This window comes from Oncorhynchus mykiss, chromosome 30 (genome assembly GCF_013265735.2).
Source record: "Oncorhynchus mykiss isolate Arlee chromosome 30, USDA_OmykA_1.1, whole genome shotgun sequence".
Taxonomy (NCBI): Eukaryota; Metazoa; Chordata; class Actinopteri; order Salmoniformes; family Salmonidae; genus Oncorhynchus; species Oncorhynchus mykiss.
This window is the reverse complement of record NC_050570.1, coordinates 27601517-27622244: the sequence shown is the minus strand read 5'-3', so window position 1 is coordinate 27622244 and position 20728 is coordinate 27601517. Positions and strand designations below refer to the sequence as shown.

General features: G+C 44.0%; 1 protein-coding gene across 1 annotated transcript in view; it reads right to left on the bottom strand.

Annotated features, from left to right (window-relative positions):
• Positions 1-13801, bottom strand: part of LOC110521651 (E3 ubiquitin-protein ligase SH3RF1) — a 53905-nt gene extending 40104 nt beyond the window's left edge. The window contains exons 1-2 of the mRNA XM_036968864.1: positions 13485-13801; positions 11885-12409 (exon numbers count right to left, since the gene is read on the bottom strand). Coding sequence (XP_036824759.1) covers positions 11885-12259 — 375 coding nt within the window. The 5' untranslated portion in view covers positions 12260-12409; positions 13485-13801. The remainder of the gene's footprint in view (positions 1-11884; positions 12410-13484) is intronic.
• Between the last annotated feature and the right edge of the window lie 6927 nt (positions 13802-20728).

Here is a 20728-nt window from a genome sequence, read left to right as displayed (position 1 = left end):
AAACCAGTCTGCCCAAAGCTGCTAGCTCACATGCTGCAAATCCCAATCACAAAACCTGGCAATGAGATTGGGTGGCAAGGAGCGGAATGTTAGCTAAGACTGGTACCCAGACTAGATAGATATATATATAGATATATAGATATATATATAGCGCCCCTCGTGGGCACTTCCGGTAATACCGTATACCCTGGTATGGTACAGAAATGGTATGAAAATCTAGATACCGCCCAACTCCAATTCCCAGAATCAAGAGGGAATAAACCAGGAAGACGGGAATCCTCCAACCGGGAATTTCTTGAAAGTTCCTGGAACTTTGCAACCCTATGATCAACCAAAGGCTGCATAGCCAGGTGCCTGCTGTTGTGTGTTTGAGACACTTGTGCCATGAGTTTGTTAGTATATAAAAATCAGGAAGTCTCTGTGGCTGGACCACACACAGTCACTCTGGAGACCCAGTAGATGGACAAGAGAGTTTGGTTGGTCATCACAGGTGTGTGTCAGCACTGCATTAAAATAGAGGTCAGACAACCAACCCCCCCCCCCCAACCTCATGCTGACAGAGCTGTTGGGGATATGGGGCGCATGTGGAGGGGGGTCTGGGGTTGGCGAATGCTGAGTTTAGGCCACCCAGAGTCTAGTGCTTACACAGGGACCAACATTCCTACCACACCTTCACAGACAACAGAACAAACACACACACTGAATTGGAACTGATTACAGTCTAAAATTACACAGTTGTTTTAGTAACGCCAATGATTAGAAGAAAAATGTCCCTTTAAGCCTTACATTACATTGGAATACGTGATGAAAGTAAAGATGGCCGACTCATCCCCCCCATAAATATGAGAGTGTCAGTCTGTCAGGACAGGAGGCAGATGCTGCAGGTGACTCTGCCCTGGGGGCAACAGCTGCTGCAGGTGACTCTGCCCTGGGGGCCTCCATCTGCTTGTCTGCCTCCCCGCCCCACCTCCCGCCTCCCATTCTGCCCATCTGCCTCCCCGCCCCCCCCCTCCCGCCTCCCATTCTGCCCGTCTGCCTCCCCGCCTCCCATTCTGCCCGTCTGCCTCCCCCCCGCCTCCCATTCTGCCCGTCTGCCTCCCCGCCCCCCCCTCCCGCCTCCCATTCTGCCCGTCTGCCTCCCCGCCCCCCCCTCCCCCCTCCCATTCTGCCCGTCTGCCTCCCGGCCCCCCTCCCGCCTCCCATTCTGCCCGTCTGCCTCCCGGCCCCCCTCCCGCCTCCTGCCTGCCTCCCTTCCCCCCTCCCCGCCCGCCTGCCTGATTCTCAACACACACTGCTAAAGCCTAATTAATGAACAGCCACCGTATATCATACCATAGCATAACCTAAAGATCAAACAGCTACCAAACTTCACTAGACCGACACAGAAAACCACACACACGAACAACAAGAAGCTATGTGTGTGAGCTTGCTGTTTGGACGAGACCAGACAGGCCCAGTGTTTAAGAAAACAGAGATGTTGACCACCTGTGGCATTCCATACACACACACTAAGCTCTGTCTGAACACACGCACAGCTTCTCAGGTCTGTCTGGGGAGGCAGATAAACAGATCAGACATACATTAACACAGACACACCGTTCTGTCTGGGGAGACAGACCTATATACACCTTACATTTCTGAGCTGAAAACATTCTTTGAATGATGCAAACCCCTGAGAGGGACAGTCATTCCCATAGCATAGCCAGCATGGGCAACATGTACACCCAGACATAATGCCCAGATTCCGAGCATACATATACAGTGAAGTGTTTGCTAGTTCCAGAATGTGAGCAGTGCTGTCTCACTGGCCAATCAATCCCAGTCTAAACCCATGAACCCTTTAACATGGAGAGAGACAGGCTACAGCCACGAGGAGAGGGAGAAGGGGCGGGGGGGGCGGGCAGAAGACGCCACTTAGCAGAAAGGATGGGCACCCCAGAGACGTGAAAGAAGAGGTGATGGTTTCACAAAGGACATTAGGTGGATAATCAAAACCTCAGACAATAATACTACCTGCTCCCTCTGGACTGCCATGGGAAATACAGAGGAGAAGAGAGATAGGCAATGTGAGAGAAGTGAGAAGGAAGGAGAGAGAAAGACAGAGGGAAAAGTATAGGGCATGTTCATCTGTTCCCAGAGGAGGTGTAAGTATGTGTTTGCCAGTGTGTGGGCAGAGTGAGGGTGTAATGAGGTGGTTCCATCACACAGGCCGAAGTGAGCCAGACAGCCAGCAGAGAACACCGCCAACAACAATATGACGTCATCAAAGAGGGCCAACAGCAGCGGGACTCAGACGCAAGGAGGAGCACTGGAATTGAATGAGACACTTATACCAGGACAAAGCGGTAAACAACATTATTCCTCACTATTAAAAAACAAAAAAAAACAGGTACAAACAAAAAGATAAAAAGCACTTATTTCCCTGACTGATCAAAACTCGTTCACTCATGGCTCCCTCGTCTCTCTGCAGCAGACATATGGTGAGCAATATGTTTGGAACATCGAATCGCAATAGAGAATGGCAATACAGTAGAATTGTGAGAATCGTAATAGATATCGTGTCGGCACCTAACTATCGTGATAATAGGTCCCCGGCAATTAACAGCCCTGGAAAGAGAGGGAAGCAGCCATGAGTTCTACTAACGCATTATTACTACAGAGGAAACAATGGCCTAATTCTAGCCCCGAGCTTCAGCTAGACAGGAGAGGATACTGCTGAATCTCTCCCCTCAACGCACACACGCTAGCGTGCCCACACGACAGGAGGTCCAGCTCACGCAACTCTCCTCCGGCGTCGTTAAATCAACATTTGTCGTCGAGCAGGATGTCAGATAACCTCCTCTACAAATTGTACACGCTGGGTTTCACACAAAGCTAACCTCCCTTCAAAAGTGGCAATGTGATAATGACACCAGCTGTGGAATCATTTCAGATCCAGGTACACTGATTCATTCAACTAAATCAGTTTTCAGTTTGAAGACACTTGGCCAATCGTCCACACATCTATAGCAATCCATTGCTGACAAAATATTCTGTTTTAAAACAAGCCTGAGCTTTCAGTAGATTAACAATTTATCTAAGACTAAAATGCAAATGAAAGACATCCAGGGGGAGGGACCTCTCCCCCTCTGTGTTAATGAGCAGGTTATTTTCATCCGCCTCTGCTGGCTCCGACCCCACACAGCCATGACCCCTGAGCCTGACCCGACTTCCACTTACAACGGCTTTTACCCACATCACATGATAATGATCATCTCATCCAAACCTGTGGGAGGATGGAAAACTACTGTGTTGTTCTAGTATGACTCAACAACAAAGCCAGGAGGACAAAACATCCCAGTAATCGGAGAGCCATAGAGCTAACCTGACTCATCAGTGATGAGGTCCCCTCCACAGTCACACAGCCTTTCCCTGAGGCTGCCTGCTCCGCTCCTTTATTCCCCATTATTCAGAGACATGCCAGGGCAACGGTGTCACACCACTGGTGACTTCTGTTACATTGTGACAGGCCAGGGTCAAGGAAGGGGAGGGACCATTGACCCTTTTACAATTAACACCTTTCCCATAGCATTCCTTCCTTACCCTTTGTCTGCCACTGGCAGCACCCCGCCCCCCCTCCCCAAAAAACACAGCCCCCTCTCCCCAAGTCCCTCCTGACACCCATGTCAGTCAGATCAGAGGAGAGCAGAAACAAATCCCTGTTATGCATCTGTCGGTCAGGCTCCGCCCCCTCTCCCCTCAGGTCCATTCTCTGGGCCAGATAAGAATTAAAGGGGCAGGCAGGGCTGTACAGGAGCACCAAGCTGAAGGGGCCAGATCAAAGAATGAGAAACTCACAACAACAACTGAAGGAGAGACCGAGTCCAATAGGAGAGAGGGAGTCAGTGTGGTGTGGTGGAGGACCGAGTCCAATAGAAGAGAGGGAGTGAGGGAGTCACTGTGGTGTCGTGGAGGACCGAGTCCAATAAGAGAGAGGGAGTCAGTGTGGCGTGGTGGAGGACCGAGTCCAATAGGAGAGAGGGAGTCAGTGTGGTGTGGTGGAGGACCGAGTCCAATAGGAGATAGGGAGTCAGTGTGGTGTGGTGGAGGACCGAGTCCAATAGGAGATAGGGAGTCAGTGTGGTGTGGTGGAGGACCGAGTCCAATAGGAGAGAGGGAGTCAGTGTGGTGTGGTGGAGGACCGAGTCCAATAGGAGAGAGGGAGTCAGTGTGGTGTGGTGGAGGACCGAGTCCAATAGGAGAGAGGGAGTCAGTGTGGTGTGGTGGAGGACCGAGTCCAATAGGAGAGAGGGAGTCAATGTGGTGTGGTGGAGGACCGAGTCCAATAGGAGATAGGGAGTCAGTGTGGTGTCGTGGAGGACTGAGTCCAATAGAAGAGAGGGAGTGAGGGAGTCACTGTGGTGTCGTGGAGGACTGAGTTCAATAGGAGAGAGGGAGCGAGGGAGTCACTGTGGTGTCGTGGAGGACTGAGTCCAATAGGAGAGAGGGAGCGAGGGAGTCCGTGTGGTGTCGTGGAGGACTGAGTTCAATATGAGGAGAACCAAGTGGGGGCAGCGAGGCGAAGGGTCCCTGAGGAGTCGACCAGCACTCCTTGACTCACTGGGCAGGGAGGGAGGGATAAAACTGTTCTAGCACCCAGCCAGGCTTTGATCTCTGCCTTTCATGTTTTGACATATTCTACCTGCATTACCCTCCCCTCTCCCATTCAGCTCTCTCTCTACAGTAAGATGCCTTGGGAGGGAGCAGAACAGACTTCACAAAGACAACATGCTACAGCAGAGAAATGCAGGGAAATTATGCTTGAAAGTGCTTTGAAGACACTTGGTAATGCGCACATTGCCTTCGGGAAAGTATTCAGACCTAGACTTTTCAGACTTTTTTTCGCTACAGCCTTATTCTAAAATTGATTAAATAAAAAATCCTCAGCAATCTACACACAATACCCCATAATGACAAAGCAAAACAGAAATACCTTATTTACATAAATATTCAGACAATTTGCTATTAGACTTGAAATTGATCTCAGGTGCATCCTGTTTCCATTGATCATCCTTGAGATGTTTCTACAACTTCATACAAATTCAATTGATTGGACATGATTTGGAAAGGCCTGTCTATACCTGTCTATATAAAGGTCCCACAGTTGACAGTGCATTTCAGAGCAAAAACCAAGCCATGAGGTCAAAGGAATTGTCCGTAGAGCTCCGAGACAGGAATGTGTCGAGGCACAGATCTGGGGAAGGGTACCAACAAATGTCTGCAGCATTGAATGTCCAAGAACAGAGTGGCCTCCATCATTCTTAAAATATAGGAAGATTGGAACCACCAAGACTCTTCATAGAGCTGGCCGCCCAGCCAAAGAAAGCAGTAGGGGGAGAAGGGCCTTGGTCAGGGAGGTGACCAAGAACCCGATGGTCACGTTGACAGAGCTCCAGAGTTCGCCTGTGGAGATGGGAGAACCTTCCAGAAGGACAACCATCTCTGCAACACTCCACCAATCAGGCCTTTATGGTAGACTGGCCAGACAGAAGCCACTCAGAAAAAGGTACATGACAGCCCAATTGGAGTTTGCCAAAAGGCACCTAAAGACTCTCAGACCATGAGAAACAAGATTCTCTGGTCTGATGAAACCAAGATTGAACTCTTTGGCCTGAATGCCAAGGGTCATGTCTGGAGGAAGCCTGGCACCATCCCTATTGTGAAGCATGGTGGTGGCAGAATTATGCTGTGGGGATGTCTTGCAGCGGTAGGGACTGGGAGACTAGTCAGGATTGAGGCAAAGATGAACAGAGAAAAGTACAGAGAGATCCTTGATGAGAACCTGCTCCAGAGCTCTCAGGACCTCAGACTGGGGCGAACGTTCACCTTCCAACAGGACAACAACCCTAAGCACACAGCCAAGACAATGCAGGTGTGGCTTCAGGACAAGTCTCAATGTCCTTAAGTGGTCCAACCAAAGCCCCAACTTAAACAGCCCTGGAGAGACCTGAAAATAGCTGTGCAGCAACACTCCCCATCCAACCTGACAGAGCTTGAGAGGATCTGCAGAGAAGAATGGGAGAAACTCCCCAAATACAGGTTTGTCAAGCTTGTAGCGTCATACCCAAGAAGACTTGAGGCTGTAATCGCTTCAACAAAATACTGAGTAAAGGGTCTGAATACTTACGTAATAAAGTATTAGCAAACATTTGAAATAACCTGTTTTTACTTTGCTATTACAAATTGAAATCCATTTTAGAATAAGGCTATAACCTTACAAAATGTGGAAAAGGCGAAGGAGTCTGGATAATTTCCCAGTATTGTGTAGTGTGTGGGTGTGCGTGCGTTCATGTGTCACGCGGTTGTTTAGACTAAACATGATAGCTCAGGGCATTGCGAGTTCCATCCCCTTACTGAGGGGATCATATAAACCTCAAAAGGACCATATAATGGAGCAGTCACAAATATGACTAGCTCTTATCTCCAATAAACAGGCTTTTCAGAATAGAGGGAAGTTCCAACAGGCCCAGCTTGAAATGGGCTGACTTTTGAAGTGATACTACAGTAAATGAGGCAGCTCAACCAGCATTAGGTAGTTTCACCCAGAGGAGAATGGATCTCTATACCTGAACGGTTAAAACAGACACAGTAACACAACATTCCACTGACCAAATACAACCTGTCCATTGACCCAGCTTCTTCCTGGAGTATTATTGAATGAGGTACAATACACCAAACAACTTGCCAATACCTAAATACTGAGTGAAGCCAGCTCATACAATACCTAGGCTAAACATTACAGATTGTCTGTTACAGTACATGCAGTAATCTTATGTTGCATCACTGGTAGGCCATTTCATATGACATGAGTGACAGAATGCCTTGCCAGTAACATGGTCCTTAACATTTTACCAGATTATTCCATTTAAAAAGAAAAGAATCCTAGTTTTTGTTGGCGGGGGGAGAAAGAGCAGATGACATGCCATGACAACTACAGTGCCTTCAGAAAGTATTCATACCCCTTGACTTATTCCACATATTGTTGTGTTACAGCCTGAATTCAAAATTAAAATACATTTCTTTCGCACCCATCTACACACAACACCCCATAATGACAAAGTAAAAACTTTTGCAAATGTATCTCATTTATATTTGTATTCACACCCGAGTCAATACTTTGTAGAAGCACCTTCGGCGGCGATTACAGCTGTGAGTTTCTCTGGGTAAGTTCCTAAGACCTTTCCACACCTGTGTCATGACGTTGGCCTCTGAGTATAGCAAGCCCATCCCCCTGCCACTCCCTTTCCTCCTTCAACTAGGTTTCTGTGGTCAGAGAGACGTCGTAAATTCCTGAGAATCTCCTCATGGACACATAGTAGAGAGAGAGTAAACTTTCATAGAGAACAAAGGAAATCCTTCCACCTCACAGAACTTGAGGTACGAACAAATTTCATGTTCCGGAGAAAATGTAAAAGATCGGTGAAGAATCCAGCTACAAACTGGTTCGTTTGTCACAACTTGGGGAAGCTCATGGGAGACGGTGTGGCCACATTACCATAACAGTGTTTATATAATAGCCTAATAGGTTTACATCTAATTGTTGTATAAGATGAATGAGTGAGTATGATACTGTTTGTATAATTGTGTAATATGATTTTGGACTGTTTAATGAAGAAAAATACAATTCCCTTTTGATTTGAACTAAATCAGAGGACCGCCCCTGAGCCAGTTAGGGTCAGACATCCTGGGACAGCCCTCTTCGGCCCTCCCGAATAAAAACCCACTCGGGTTTTCGATCAGCAGACCGAGCTTACCTCAATTACGAGATGGCTCAAGGTTGCAGACCATGTTTTTCTCCATTAGGAGGGGAACAAAGGTTGTAGACCATTGCTGAATCTTTTAACCATACCACGTGGTTAAACTTTTAGACTATCGATACTGACAGAATAAGAACAAGTCTTTGATACTAGTCTGCAGCTAGGAATTCAGCATCATTGAACGCAAAGAACGACAACCACCGAAAAATCCATTCTATAACGAATGTCACTCTGAACAATCCCCTCTAACCACAACCGAGAAAGAGAGGGAGAGAGACGGACAATTCTACAAAAAAAATTACTTTTCACCAGCGATCAAGACGACACACTGAGTGTAAATATATATATATATATATATATATATTGATTGCAATTGTTCCCGAATGAGTGAGCGTTCATGTGCAAAGGATTAGCATTTCAATTGTTATAGCTATCAATTTGTAGACTTCTTAGTCGACCCCCACTTCCCCTTTTTGTCAAACAAGCCGCCATGCCGGTTTAGCCCACTAGGGCGCATTTTCCTATCATTACATTTACCTTGTTTGTTTGTTTGTTTGTTTGTTTGTTTATGTATTTCTGTGAATTACTTAGTAATAAATAAACAGCAATACAACAATGCCACAGATGTCTCAAGTTGAGAGAGTGCAATTGGCATACTGACTGCAGAAATGACCACTAGAGCAGTTGCCAAAGAATTTAATGTTAATTTATCTACCATAAGCCGCCTACAACATTGTTTTAGAGCATTTGGCAGTACGTCCAACTGGCCTCACAATCGCAGACCACGTGTATAGCGTTGTGTGGGCGAGCGGCTTGCTGATGTCAACGGTGTGAACAGAGTGCCCCATGGTGCAGTGGAGTTATGGTATGGGCAGGCATAAGCTAAGGACAACAAACACAATTGCTTTTTTATCAGTGGCTATTTGAATGCACAGCGATACTGTGAAGAGATCCTGAGGCCCATTGTCATGCCATTCATCCACCACCATCACCTCATCTTTCATGTACACAATTCCTGGAAGATGAAAATGTCCCAAACATTCCATGTTTGGGATGCTCTGGATCGACAAGTACAACAGCATGTTCCAGTTCCCGCCAATACCCAGCAACTTTGTATAGCCATTAAAGAGTGGGACAAAATTCCACAATCAACAGCCAACTACACGAAGGAGACGTGTCACACCAGAGACTGACTGGTTTTCTGACCCATGCCCTTACTTTATATTTTATTTTTAAAAGGTATCTGTGACCAATAATCTATAGATTATGGCCTAATTAAATGCATTTCAATTGACCAATTTCCTTATATGAACTGTAACTAAGTAAAATCTTTGAAATTGTTGCATGTTGCGTTTATATTTTGGGTCAGTATAGATTTAAGTGAAAACAATAACAATAATAACAATAACTCGGCCACTCATGAACATTCACTGTCTTCTTGGTAAGCAACTCTAGTGTAGATTTGGCCTTGTTTTTTTAGGTTATTTTATGCTGAAATGCAAATTCCTCTCCCAGTGTCTGGGGGAATGCAGACTGAACCAGGTTTTCCTCTAGGATTTTGCCTGCGCTTAGCTCCATTACGGTTATTTTGTATCCTGAAAAAACATTCCCCCAGTCCTTAATGATTAAAAGCATACCCATAACATGATGCAGCCACCACTATGCTTGAAAATATGAGGAGTGGTACTCAATAATGTAGTGTGTTAGGATTACCCCAAACATAACACTGTAATCAGAACAAAAAGTAACTATAGAGGCTTCTTATTCCTGTCAATTAGGTCAGTATTCTAGAGAAACTATAATGGTGTTGACCCATCATCAGTTCTCCTATCACAGCCATTAAACTATGTGACTGTTTTAAAAAGACACCATTGGCCTCGAGGTGAAATCCCTGGGCAGTTTTCTTCCTCTCTGGCAACTGAGATAGGAAGGATGCCTGCATCTTTGTAGTGACTGGGTTTGACACACCATCCAAAGTGTAATTAAAGGGATATTCTCAAAGGGATATTCAATGTTTGCCTTTTTCTTTACCCATCTACCAATAGGTGCCCTTCTATGCAAGGCATTGGAAAACCTACCTGTTCTATGTGGTTGAATCGGTGTTTGAAATGCACTACTCGACTGAAGGACCTTACAGAGAATTGTACAGTGCCTTGCGAAAGTATTCGGCCCCCTTGAACTTTGCGACCTTTTGCCACATTTCAGGCTTCAAACATAAAGATATAAAACTGTATTTTTTTGTGAAGAATCAACAACAAGTGGGACACAATCATGAAGTGGAACAACATTTATTGGATATTTCAAACTTTTTTAACAAATCAAAAACTGAAAAATTGGGCGTGCAAAATTATTCAGCCCCTTTACTTTCAGTGCAGCAAACTCTCTCCAGAAGTTCAGTGAGGATCTCTGAATGATCCAATGTTGACCTAAATGACTAATGATGATAAATACAATCCACCTGTGTGTAATTAAGTCACCGTATAAATGCACCTGCACTGTGATAGTCTCAGAGGTCCGTTAAAAGCGCAGAGAGCATCATGAAGAACAAGGAACACACCAGGCAGGTCCGAGATACTGTTGTGAAGAAGTTTAAAGCCAGATTTGGATACAAAAAGATTTCCCAAGCTTTAAACATCCCAAGGAGCACTGTGCAAGCGATAATATTGAAATGGAAGGAGTATCAGACCACTGCAAATCTACCAAGACCTGGCCGTCCCTCTAAACTTTCAGCTCATACAAGGAGAAGACTGATCAGAGATGCAGCCAAGAGGCCCATGATCACTCTGGATGAACTGCAGAGATCTACAGCTGAGGTGGGAGACTCTGTCCATAGGAGAACAATCAGTCGTATATTGCACAAATCTGGCCTTTATGGAAGAGTGGCAAGAAGAAAGACATTTCTTAAAGATATCCATAAAAAGTGTTGTTTAAAGTTTGCCACAAGCCACCTGGGAGACACACCAAACATGTGGAAGAAGGTGCTCTGGTCAGATGAAACCAAAATTGAACTTTTTTGCAACAATGCAAGACGTTATGTTTGGTGTAAAAGCAACACAGCTCATCACCTTGAACACACCATCCCCACTGTCAAACATGGTGGTGGCAACATCATGGTTTGGGCCTGCTTTTCTTCAGCAGGGACAGGGAAGATGGTTAAAATTGATGGGAAGATGGATGGAGCCAAATACAGGACCATTCTGGAAGAAAACCTGAAAACTGAAAACTGCTGTTCACAAATGCTCTCCATCCAACCTCACTGAGCTCGAGCTGTTTTGCAAGGAGGAATGGGAAAAAATGTCAGTCTCTCGATGTGCAAAACTGATAGAGACATACCCCAAGCGACTTACAGCTGTAATCGCAGCAAAAGGTGGAGCTACAAAGTATTAACTTAAGGGGGCTGAATAATTTTGCACGCCCAATTTTTCAGTTTTTGATTTGTTAAAAAAGTTTGAAATATCCAATCAATGTCGTTCCACTTCATGATTGTGTCCCACTTGTTGTTGATTCTTCACAAAAAAATACAGTTTTATATCTTTATGTTTGAAGCCTGAAATGTGGCAAAAGGTCGCAAAGTTCAAGGGGGCCGAATACTTTCGCAAGGCACTGTATGTGTGGGGTACAGAGATGAGGTAGTCATAAAATATATAAAACATTCACACAGAGTGAGTCCATGCAACTTATGTGACTTGTTAAGCAAAGAAACACCTGCCTCACCTTCATTCCAAACCCTCACTACAACATGGACCTGACACACATATGTTCCAATCAAACGACTGGTTCAACAACAGTTCAATATGAACCTTATGACACCATTGTACTTAGCAGCCAGGAGAACGGAAACATTTGTTGGCTCAACTGTCATCTGCTCAGTAGTCCCTGTTGTATTCAGCACTGGGCTGTTAGTCAGCTGGCCAGCTGTAGGATCACTATGATAACTGTTCATCTGGGCCAAAGATTAGAGCCAACATGCTGCTATTTAATCCCTGCAGATTTGCTCTGATTTGTTTCAGCCCTGGCTCAAACTATGAGAAACCACATACATGATCACTCATCCATATTTAACAACCCCCTGAATGTGGACTACTTACCCTCACTGGGGTGCTCTTTGCCTGGCCTCTCTGGGGCTGTGCTCCTGGAGTGCCTGAGTCTCTGGGCCCGCTGCCCTGCATCCTGACTCCAGCTGTGCCGTTGGTGCAGACTCCAGCTACAGGGCCCACCCTGCGGGGTCTCTGTTTGATGCCGTCCAACAGCCGAACCAGGAGGATATTACTGGGCAGCTCGTCCACAGCACACTCCACCAGCGTACGGCACTCTGGGCATCGCAGCTCTGCCCGGGAGCTCAGGATGCCCTGAAGGCAGCGCCTGCAGAAGGTGTGCTGGCAAGGGAGGACCTTGGCTGTGGCATCCAGCCGCTCCAAACACACTGGGCATTCCAGCAAGTCCAACAGCACTGATTCATCCATGCTTTCTGCCTCCACCTCTGAGCTGTGTTTCTACTTTAGTGGGACAAGCATGATGGTAGTGTTGGTTGGGGGTTGTGTTTAGGAAGCCATTTCCGTCCTGAATGTCACGTCACTCCCATGCCGCAGCTATGGCCATAGCGCCTGCAGCAGCTGTAGTATGGGGGTAAATCCTTTGTTATTACACATATAAAAAGATTACATGGCAACAGTCTGATTCCTGCTTATAACGGGATGCTATTATGCTAGGTATTGCTACTATCATGTACGGAATGTAGCAAAGGTCAAGACTGTTATATTCCGTAGTTCTCTGTCATCATGCCAGTCACATCCAAAGGTAATAGGCACAGAGAATGCCTTCACCTCGTCTTCTAAAGTGGCACAGATACGTTCGATCGCATTGTCCCCATTTATACCAGTCAATCCTACCTGATAAAATATTTTTTCCAACAGAACATTTACCGTTTGTTGACTGGAGAATGCAACATAAAATCTTAATTTGGGATTATGTAATTTAATTCACAGACGTACATTATTAGATTAAAGACCATTTGAAACCCTGGCGAGAGATGTTGACACGTTCTAGCGGTGCGATTACATTTCAATACAACCGCGCAAAACTCAAAACTTGTGTGCATTTCTGTGTCCAGAACTAACCGGGAGGAAAGCGTATCTGTGCCAATGAATGTTATAATAAAGTGCTTGATGACCATAATACCTGACTGTAACAAACTACATAGGTACATTTGGAAGAAATATAACGACCTTGTGCGACACAATACGACCACTTCGTAGAACGCAAGATTTGGGAGCAGAATGGTTACGTTATGAAAATAACGTTCACAACAAATGACTTTTAGAAAATCATCAATTTATTGCGTAACTTTGCTACAATGTCACACAGTACGAAAAAGAAAGAGACACATTAGTTAAAGGCACAACTAGCTAAGTGTCGGTCATAAGAAAAAAGTTAAGTGCGTCCCATATGATTATGTATGATATCCGAGGTTAGCTTGTTGGCTACTTGTCTGGCTAACTAGGTTAGTTTGTTGAGAAACAACAGTGTCAAAACGAGGGAGGGATTTTAAAGTTAGCTGTAGCTGTGTGATTACTAGTTATTAGTGTGTAAACCAATACAAATGATTCAATAATACCATTGAATCACCTACCATTTTGTGTATGTGTTTGAAGTTAGAAAAACAATCGCCCTTGAAAACATAAATCTTACCTCAAAGTCGGGCCTCTTCCACCTCTCCTCTCCAAACAATTTCTCTCTCCGACTTGGATAGCGAGTGAGCGATTTGGGAAATAGCCTATTTGGCGGGTAATATAGTTTTCACCCTCTATTCTGCTCTACGGAGAGAAAATCTTTACACGACATTTTATTCTGCACTGTCCTAGTCCAAGAGAGCATGTATCTAAACCGGGAAATTCACGGTTTGGGAAAGACCGACGGGAGTAACAAACTCAAGCTGCCGTATCCGATTCCGAACCCCATGATGAATTAGATTGATTCTATGGAAGACACCGAAGCTACTTCACCGAGGCGGGAGGGCGTGATGGGATGTCAGTCAATATGTAACAGATAGTCTGTTTCACACATACTCAAAATATGTTTAACAATACTGCCTGTGATATTATTTATTCAATTCATGAAACAATTTACATTTTGTCGATAATTCATCCTGATTTGGCTACTGTATTTGAAACCCCTAGCGGACAACCCTTCTTTGTAATACTGTTAGATTGTTATGGACGCCCGCAACAATAATAATCCCTATGGTAGACGGAGGTAGTAGTGAAACCTTCCCATGGAAGAGAATCATGTATTTGAGGAGATCAAAAATAACCAACATTTCACAAAAACAGTCTATTTTTTGCTTCCCTCTCAGAACAACCACTATAACATCTGTATTATCCACATGACTGCTCAAAGGTTAGATTTGTGTCAGCTTGCAGAAAGTAAGTGCACATGGCACAAGTATGGTGAAAAAAATATATCATGGCATTGTGGTTCTTTATCTTAGTGCCATTACTCACCCCCTTATCTTCCTCCATTCCGACACCACGGCACTGCCCTCCATTCCAAGTTCAGCCCTAAACTTCCCTACAATATTGATCAAAGTAGCCTATTTCATGTCATAAAGGGATCAATGATTGGTGTATGCCATTCTTCACTGGAATGTTAATATAAATGTATCATATGTGAATATTGTTAAGATGTGTAACAGGCTGATATAGAGAGGATATGCCAGACACTGAGATAGACCTCTTTCCCATCCCTGACTCCATTCCTCTTCCACTGAGAATCAGAGCAACCCTTCATTTACACCTCCATTTGTCTGCAGTAGACAACATCTTTCCATGTGTGTTTGTCTCTAGTAAACAGTGTGTTTATGTGTGAGAGAGAAAGAGAGTGAGATTAAACCCTTTCAGAGAGTGCTGATCTTGTTAATAGAATCCATCAGGGACTGCCATTTCCCCGACAAGTCCCATAACCTGAGGGTCTTATGGGTCTTCCTATAAATTAAGGGGCCAATGTCTGACATCAGGGTCAACATTTAAAAATGGTTTGAGATACATTTAAATAATATTTTCTTCCAACTTCACATGCGTAGTAACAGGAATAAAAGTATAGGTAGGCACAATGAGAGCATAACTCAACCTAGCAACAACAAAACATTTACATGTCATTCAAAATGTCATAAGAAACATGAAAACTGCATGTTTCTTTGTCATGCCTAGTTGCCAGGTCTTTTTATGTTTTAGTCAACTTCTCTATCATTTATAGCCATGCTAAACATTCCTGAAGAATAAAAAAGACAAACAGCATTTCTATATGTTTTAATTGTTTATAATAAGAATATAATATAATACAATGGGTTAAGTCAACAAAATCATAGACAATAACAATAATAATGGAAAGTTTTAAATTCCTCGGTGTACATATCACCGACAAACTGAAACGGTCCACGCACACAGACCGTATGGTGAAGAAGGCGCAATAGCGCCTCTTCAACCTCAGGAGGCTGAACAAATGTGGCTTGTCACCGAAAACCCTCACTAACTTTTACAGGTGCACAATTGAGAGAATCCTGTTGGCTGTATCACCGCCTGATACGGTAACTGCACCGCCCACAACCGCAGGGCTCTCCAGAGGGTGATTCGGTCTGCACAACGCATCACAGGGGGCAAGATACCTGCCCTCCAGGACATCTACAACACCCGATGTCACAGGAAGGAAAAAGAGATAATCAAGGATAATAACCACCTGAGCCACTACCTGTTCACCCTGCTTCCATCCAGAAGGCGAGGTCAGTACAGGAGCATCAAAGCTTGGACAGAGAGACTGAAAAACAGCTTCTATCTCAAGGCCATCAGATTGTTTAACAGCCACCACTAGCACAGAGAGGTGTCTGCCTACCTACAGACTTGATATCATTGGCCACTTTAATAAACGGAACACTGGTCACTTTAATAATGCCACTTTAAGAATATTTACATATCTCCCATTACTCATCTTATATGTACAGTGCCTTGCGAAAGTATTCGGCCCCCTTGAACTTTGCGACCTTTTGCCACATTTTAGGCTTCAAACATAAAGATATAAAACTGTATTTTTTTGTGAAGAATCAACAAGTGGGACACAATCATGAAGTGGAACGACATTTATTGGATATTTCAAACTTTTTTAACAAATCAAACTGAAAAATTGGGCATGCAAAATTATTCAGCCCCCTTAAGTTAATACTTTGTAGCGCCACCTTTTGCTGCGATTACAGCTGTAAGTCGCTTGGGGTATGTCTCTATCAGTTTTGCACATCGAGAGACTGACATTTTTTCCCATTCCTCCTTACAAAACATCATTGTCTTGTTGGAAGACAAATCTCCGTCCCAGTCTCAGGTCTTTTGCAGACTCCATCAGGTTTTCTTCCAGAATGGTCCTGTATTTGGCTCCATCCATCTTCCCATCAATTTTAACCATCTTCGATGTCCCTGAAGAAGAAAAGCAGGCCCAAACTATGATGCTGCCACCACCATGTTTGACAGTGTTCAGGGTGATGAGCTGTGTTGCTTTTACGCCAAACATAACGTTTTGCATTGTTTCCAAAAAGTTCAATTTTGGTTTCATCTGACCAGATGACCTTCTTCCACATGTTTGGTGTGTCTCCCAGGTGGCTTGTGGCAAACTTTAAACGACACTTTTTATGGATATCTTTAAGAAATGGCTTTCTTCTTGCCACTCTTCCATAAAGGCCAGATTTGTGCAATATACGACTGATTGTTGTCCTATGGACAGAGTCTCCCACCTCAGCTGTAGATCTCTGCAGTTCATCCAGAGTGATCATGGGCCTCTTGGCTGCATCTCTGATCAGTCTTCTCCTTGTATGAGCTGAAAGTTTAGAGGGACGGCCAGGTCTTGGTAGATTTGCAGTGGTCTGATACTCCTTCCATTTCAATATTATCGCTTGCACAGTGCTCCTTGGGATGTTTAAAGCTTGGGAAATCTTTTTGTATCCAAATCCGGCTTCAAACTTCTTCACAACAGTATCTCGGACCTGCCTGGTGTGTTCCTTGTTCTTCATGATGCTCTCTGCGCTTTTAACGGACCTCTGAGACTATCACAGTGCAGGTGCATTTATACGGAGACTTGATTACACACAGGTGGATTGTATTTATCATCATTAGTCATTTAGGTCAACATTGGATCATTCAGAGATCCTCACTGAACTTCTGGAGAGAGTTTGCTGCACTGAAAGTAAAGGGGCTGAATAATTTTGCACGCCCAATTTTTCAGTTTTTGATTTGTTAAAAAAGTTTGAAATATCCAATAAATGTCGTTCCACTTCATGATTGTGTCCCACTTGTTGTTGATTCTTCACAAAAAAATACAGTTTTATATCTTTATGTTTGAAGCCTGAAATGTGGCAAAAGGTCGCAAAGTTCAAGGGGGCCGAATAGTTTCGCAAGGCACTGTATATACTGTATCCTTCACTATCTATTATTTACTTTCTATTGCATCTTAGCAGCTCTGTCACTGCTCATCCATATATTTTATTCTTATATATTCTCATCCCATTCCTTTACTAGATTGGGTGTATTAGGTTAAGTTGTGTAATTGTTAGATATTACCTGTTAGATACTGCTCCACTGTCGGATCTAGAAGCATAAGCAATTCGCTACACTCACAATAACATCTGCTAACCATGTGTATGTGACCAATAAAATTAGATTTGATTTGATCTGATTAATAACCAATAATGAAATCATTAAAATCAGTAAAATCTTCAAGCATTGTGTGTGTATCTGAAAACTAGACGTAAAATGATTGCTTCCTCTGTCCTTGTTTCCTCCACTTCTTGCCTCTAATTGAAAGTGCATTGTTGCTTGTGGGGAGGAACCTTCACTCCTTTCCCCCAGTGTGCTTTGAGAGGGAGGGAAGGAAGGGGGGAAACAAGGGGAGACTCTCAATTGCATTTAATTGATTCCTCACGTCCTCTCCTCGCTATCTTCTCATAACCTATTGGATAAGAAGTTGAGAGGGGAAGAATCTCTGACCTTCTCATTCAATGGGTTTTGAGAAGGAGACGAAGAGAGAGTGTCACGACTCCTACCGAAGGTGGCTCCCCTTCCCGTTCGGGTGGCGCTCGGCGGTCGTTGTCACCGGCCTACTAGCTGCCACTGATTTTTTCCTCCCCCTCCTTGTCTGTTTATTGGTTACGCCTGTTGTTAATGTGGTTATTAGTTGGGCTTTATTAGCCAGCCTGCTCTTTGTGCGGGATTGTTCTATGTGTACTTGTTGTGCACGCATGTATGGCACGCTGTGTTGTGTACGGGAGCTGTTTTTCGGATACAGTTTAGTTCCCCTGTGGTTTGGGATATTTGTGTTGAGTGGCGTCAGCTTTTTCACCTGGTCGGTGTATTAAAGACGTGCCTACTCTGAACTCTCTGTCTCCTGCGTCTGACTCCTTCCTCCACGACACCCCGGACATTACAGAGAGGATTGAGATTCTCCCAAGGACAGAGGAAGCAAGTATTTGACAGCTATTAAAGCCCCCATGCAGTCTATGTAACTGCAATTTTTAATCATCACTGTATGTCTAAAATCACTGTGTGTGTTTATTTAATGAAAATAACACCAACATTTCCAGGAGCCTCCTTTGACCCTTGCAATGCTCAATCTCTTGGCATTCTCTCAACCAGCTTCATGAGGTAGTCACCTGGAATGCATTTCAATTAACAGGTTAAGTTCATTTCTGGAATTTCTTTACTTCTTAATGCGTTTGAGCCAATCAGTTGTGTTGTGAGAAGGTAGGGGGGCGTATACAGAATATACTGTAGCTCTATTTGATAAAAGACCAAGTCCATAATATGGAAAGAACAGCTCAAATAAAAGACAAACTAACAGTCCATCATTACTTGAAGACATGAAGGTCAGTCAATGCGAAACATTTCAAGAACTTTGAAAGTTTCTTCAAGTGCAGTTGCAAAAACCAAGTGCTATGATGAAACTGGCTCTCATGAGGACCGCCACAGGAAAGGAAGACCCAGAGTTACCTCTGCTGCAGAGGATAAGTTCATTACAGTTACCAGCCTCAGAAATTGTAGCTGAAATAAACACTTCACAGTGTTCAAGTAACACACACACATCTCAACATCAACTGTTCAACGGAGACTGAGTGAATCAGGCATTCATTGTCGAATTGCTGCACTGAATCCACTACTAAAGGACACCAATAAGAAGAAGAAACTTGTTTGGGCCAAGAAACATGAGGAATGGACATTAGACTGGTGGAAATTTGTCCTTTGGTCTGATGAGTCCAAATGTGACATTTTTGGTTCCAACCGCAGTGTCTTTGTGAGACGCAGAGTAGGTGAACAGATGATCTCTGCATGTGTGGTTCCTCCCGTGAAGCATGGAGGAGGAGTGATGGTGTGGAGGTGCTCTGCTGGTGACACTGTCTGTTATTTATTTAGAATTCAATGCACACTTAACCAGCATGGCTACCACAGCATTCTGCAGCGATATGCCATCCCATCTAGTTTGCCCTTAGTGGGACTATCATTTGTTTTTCAACAGGACAATGACCCAACACACCTCCAGGTTGTGTAAGGGCTATTTGACCAAGAAGGAGAGTGATGGAGTGCTGCCTCAGATGACCTGTCCTTCACAATCACCTGACCTCAACCCAATTGAGATGGTTTGGGATGATTTAGACCGCAGAGTGAAGAACAAGCAGCCAACATATGTGGGAACTCCTTCAAGACTGTTGGAAAAGCTTTCCAGGTGAAGCTGGTTGAGAGAATGCCAAGAGTGTGCAAAAGCTGTCATCAAGGCAAAGGGGTGGCTACTTTGAAGAATCAAAATATAATAAGTATTTAACACTTTTTTGGTTACTACATGATTCCATATGTGTTATTTCATAGTTTTGATGTCTTCACTATTATTCTACAATGTAAAAATGAAGAAAAACCCTTGAATGAGTAGGCGTGTCCAAACTTTTGACAGGTACTCTATTTACATACACATCCCTGATTGGCTGATAGTATGTTTTAGAGCCCACCCCCTAACCCAGATGAACAGTCATTGGTCTATTATAATCAGATCACATTGTGATGTCATGATGTGGACCAAACGTTCCATCACCACCTGAACAGGTTGAAATTCAATACTTTTTTCCAAATAACTCACACAAAAACTGCATTATCATCATTATCACAATTTCAGTTTTATTTCAACCTCATAGTAGGGACGAGACAATACCAGTATCGCGATACTCGTTAGTATCGTGGCAATCAAACACTAATGTTGGAAACTAACATCATATGTTGTCATCCAGAGTCATATTTATTAATTTTCCAACCTGTAGCACACAATATTTTTCATACAGCAGGTTATTAAAGGACTAAAGAGTTTGATCTGCTTCATGTTTTCATGTTTGCCATGGAATAAATATTGTGATACTGATGTCGTCCCAGCCCTACCTCATAGTGTGTGTGTGGAAATACACTATATATATAAAAGTGTGTGGACACCCCTTCAAATTAGTGCATTCGGCTATTTCAGCCACACCCGTTGTTGACAGGTGTATAAAATCGAGCACACCGCCATGCAATCTCCATAGACCAACATTGGTAGTAGAATGGCCTTACTGAAGAACTCCGTGACTTGGCACTTCAACGTGGCACTGTCATAGGATGCCACCTATCCAGCAAGTCAGTTCGTCAAATTTCTGCCCTGGTCACTGTAAGTGCTGTTATTGTGAAGTGGAAATGTCTAGGAGCAACAATGACTCACCAGCTAAGTGGTAGGCCACACAAGCTCACAGAACGGGGCCGCTGAGTTCTGAGGTGCGTAGTGAGTAAAAATCGTTGTGCAACACTCACTACCAAGTTCCAAACTGCCTCTGAAAGCAACGTCAGCACAATAACTGTTTGTCGGGAGCTTCATGAAATGGGTTTCCATGGCCG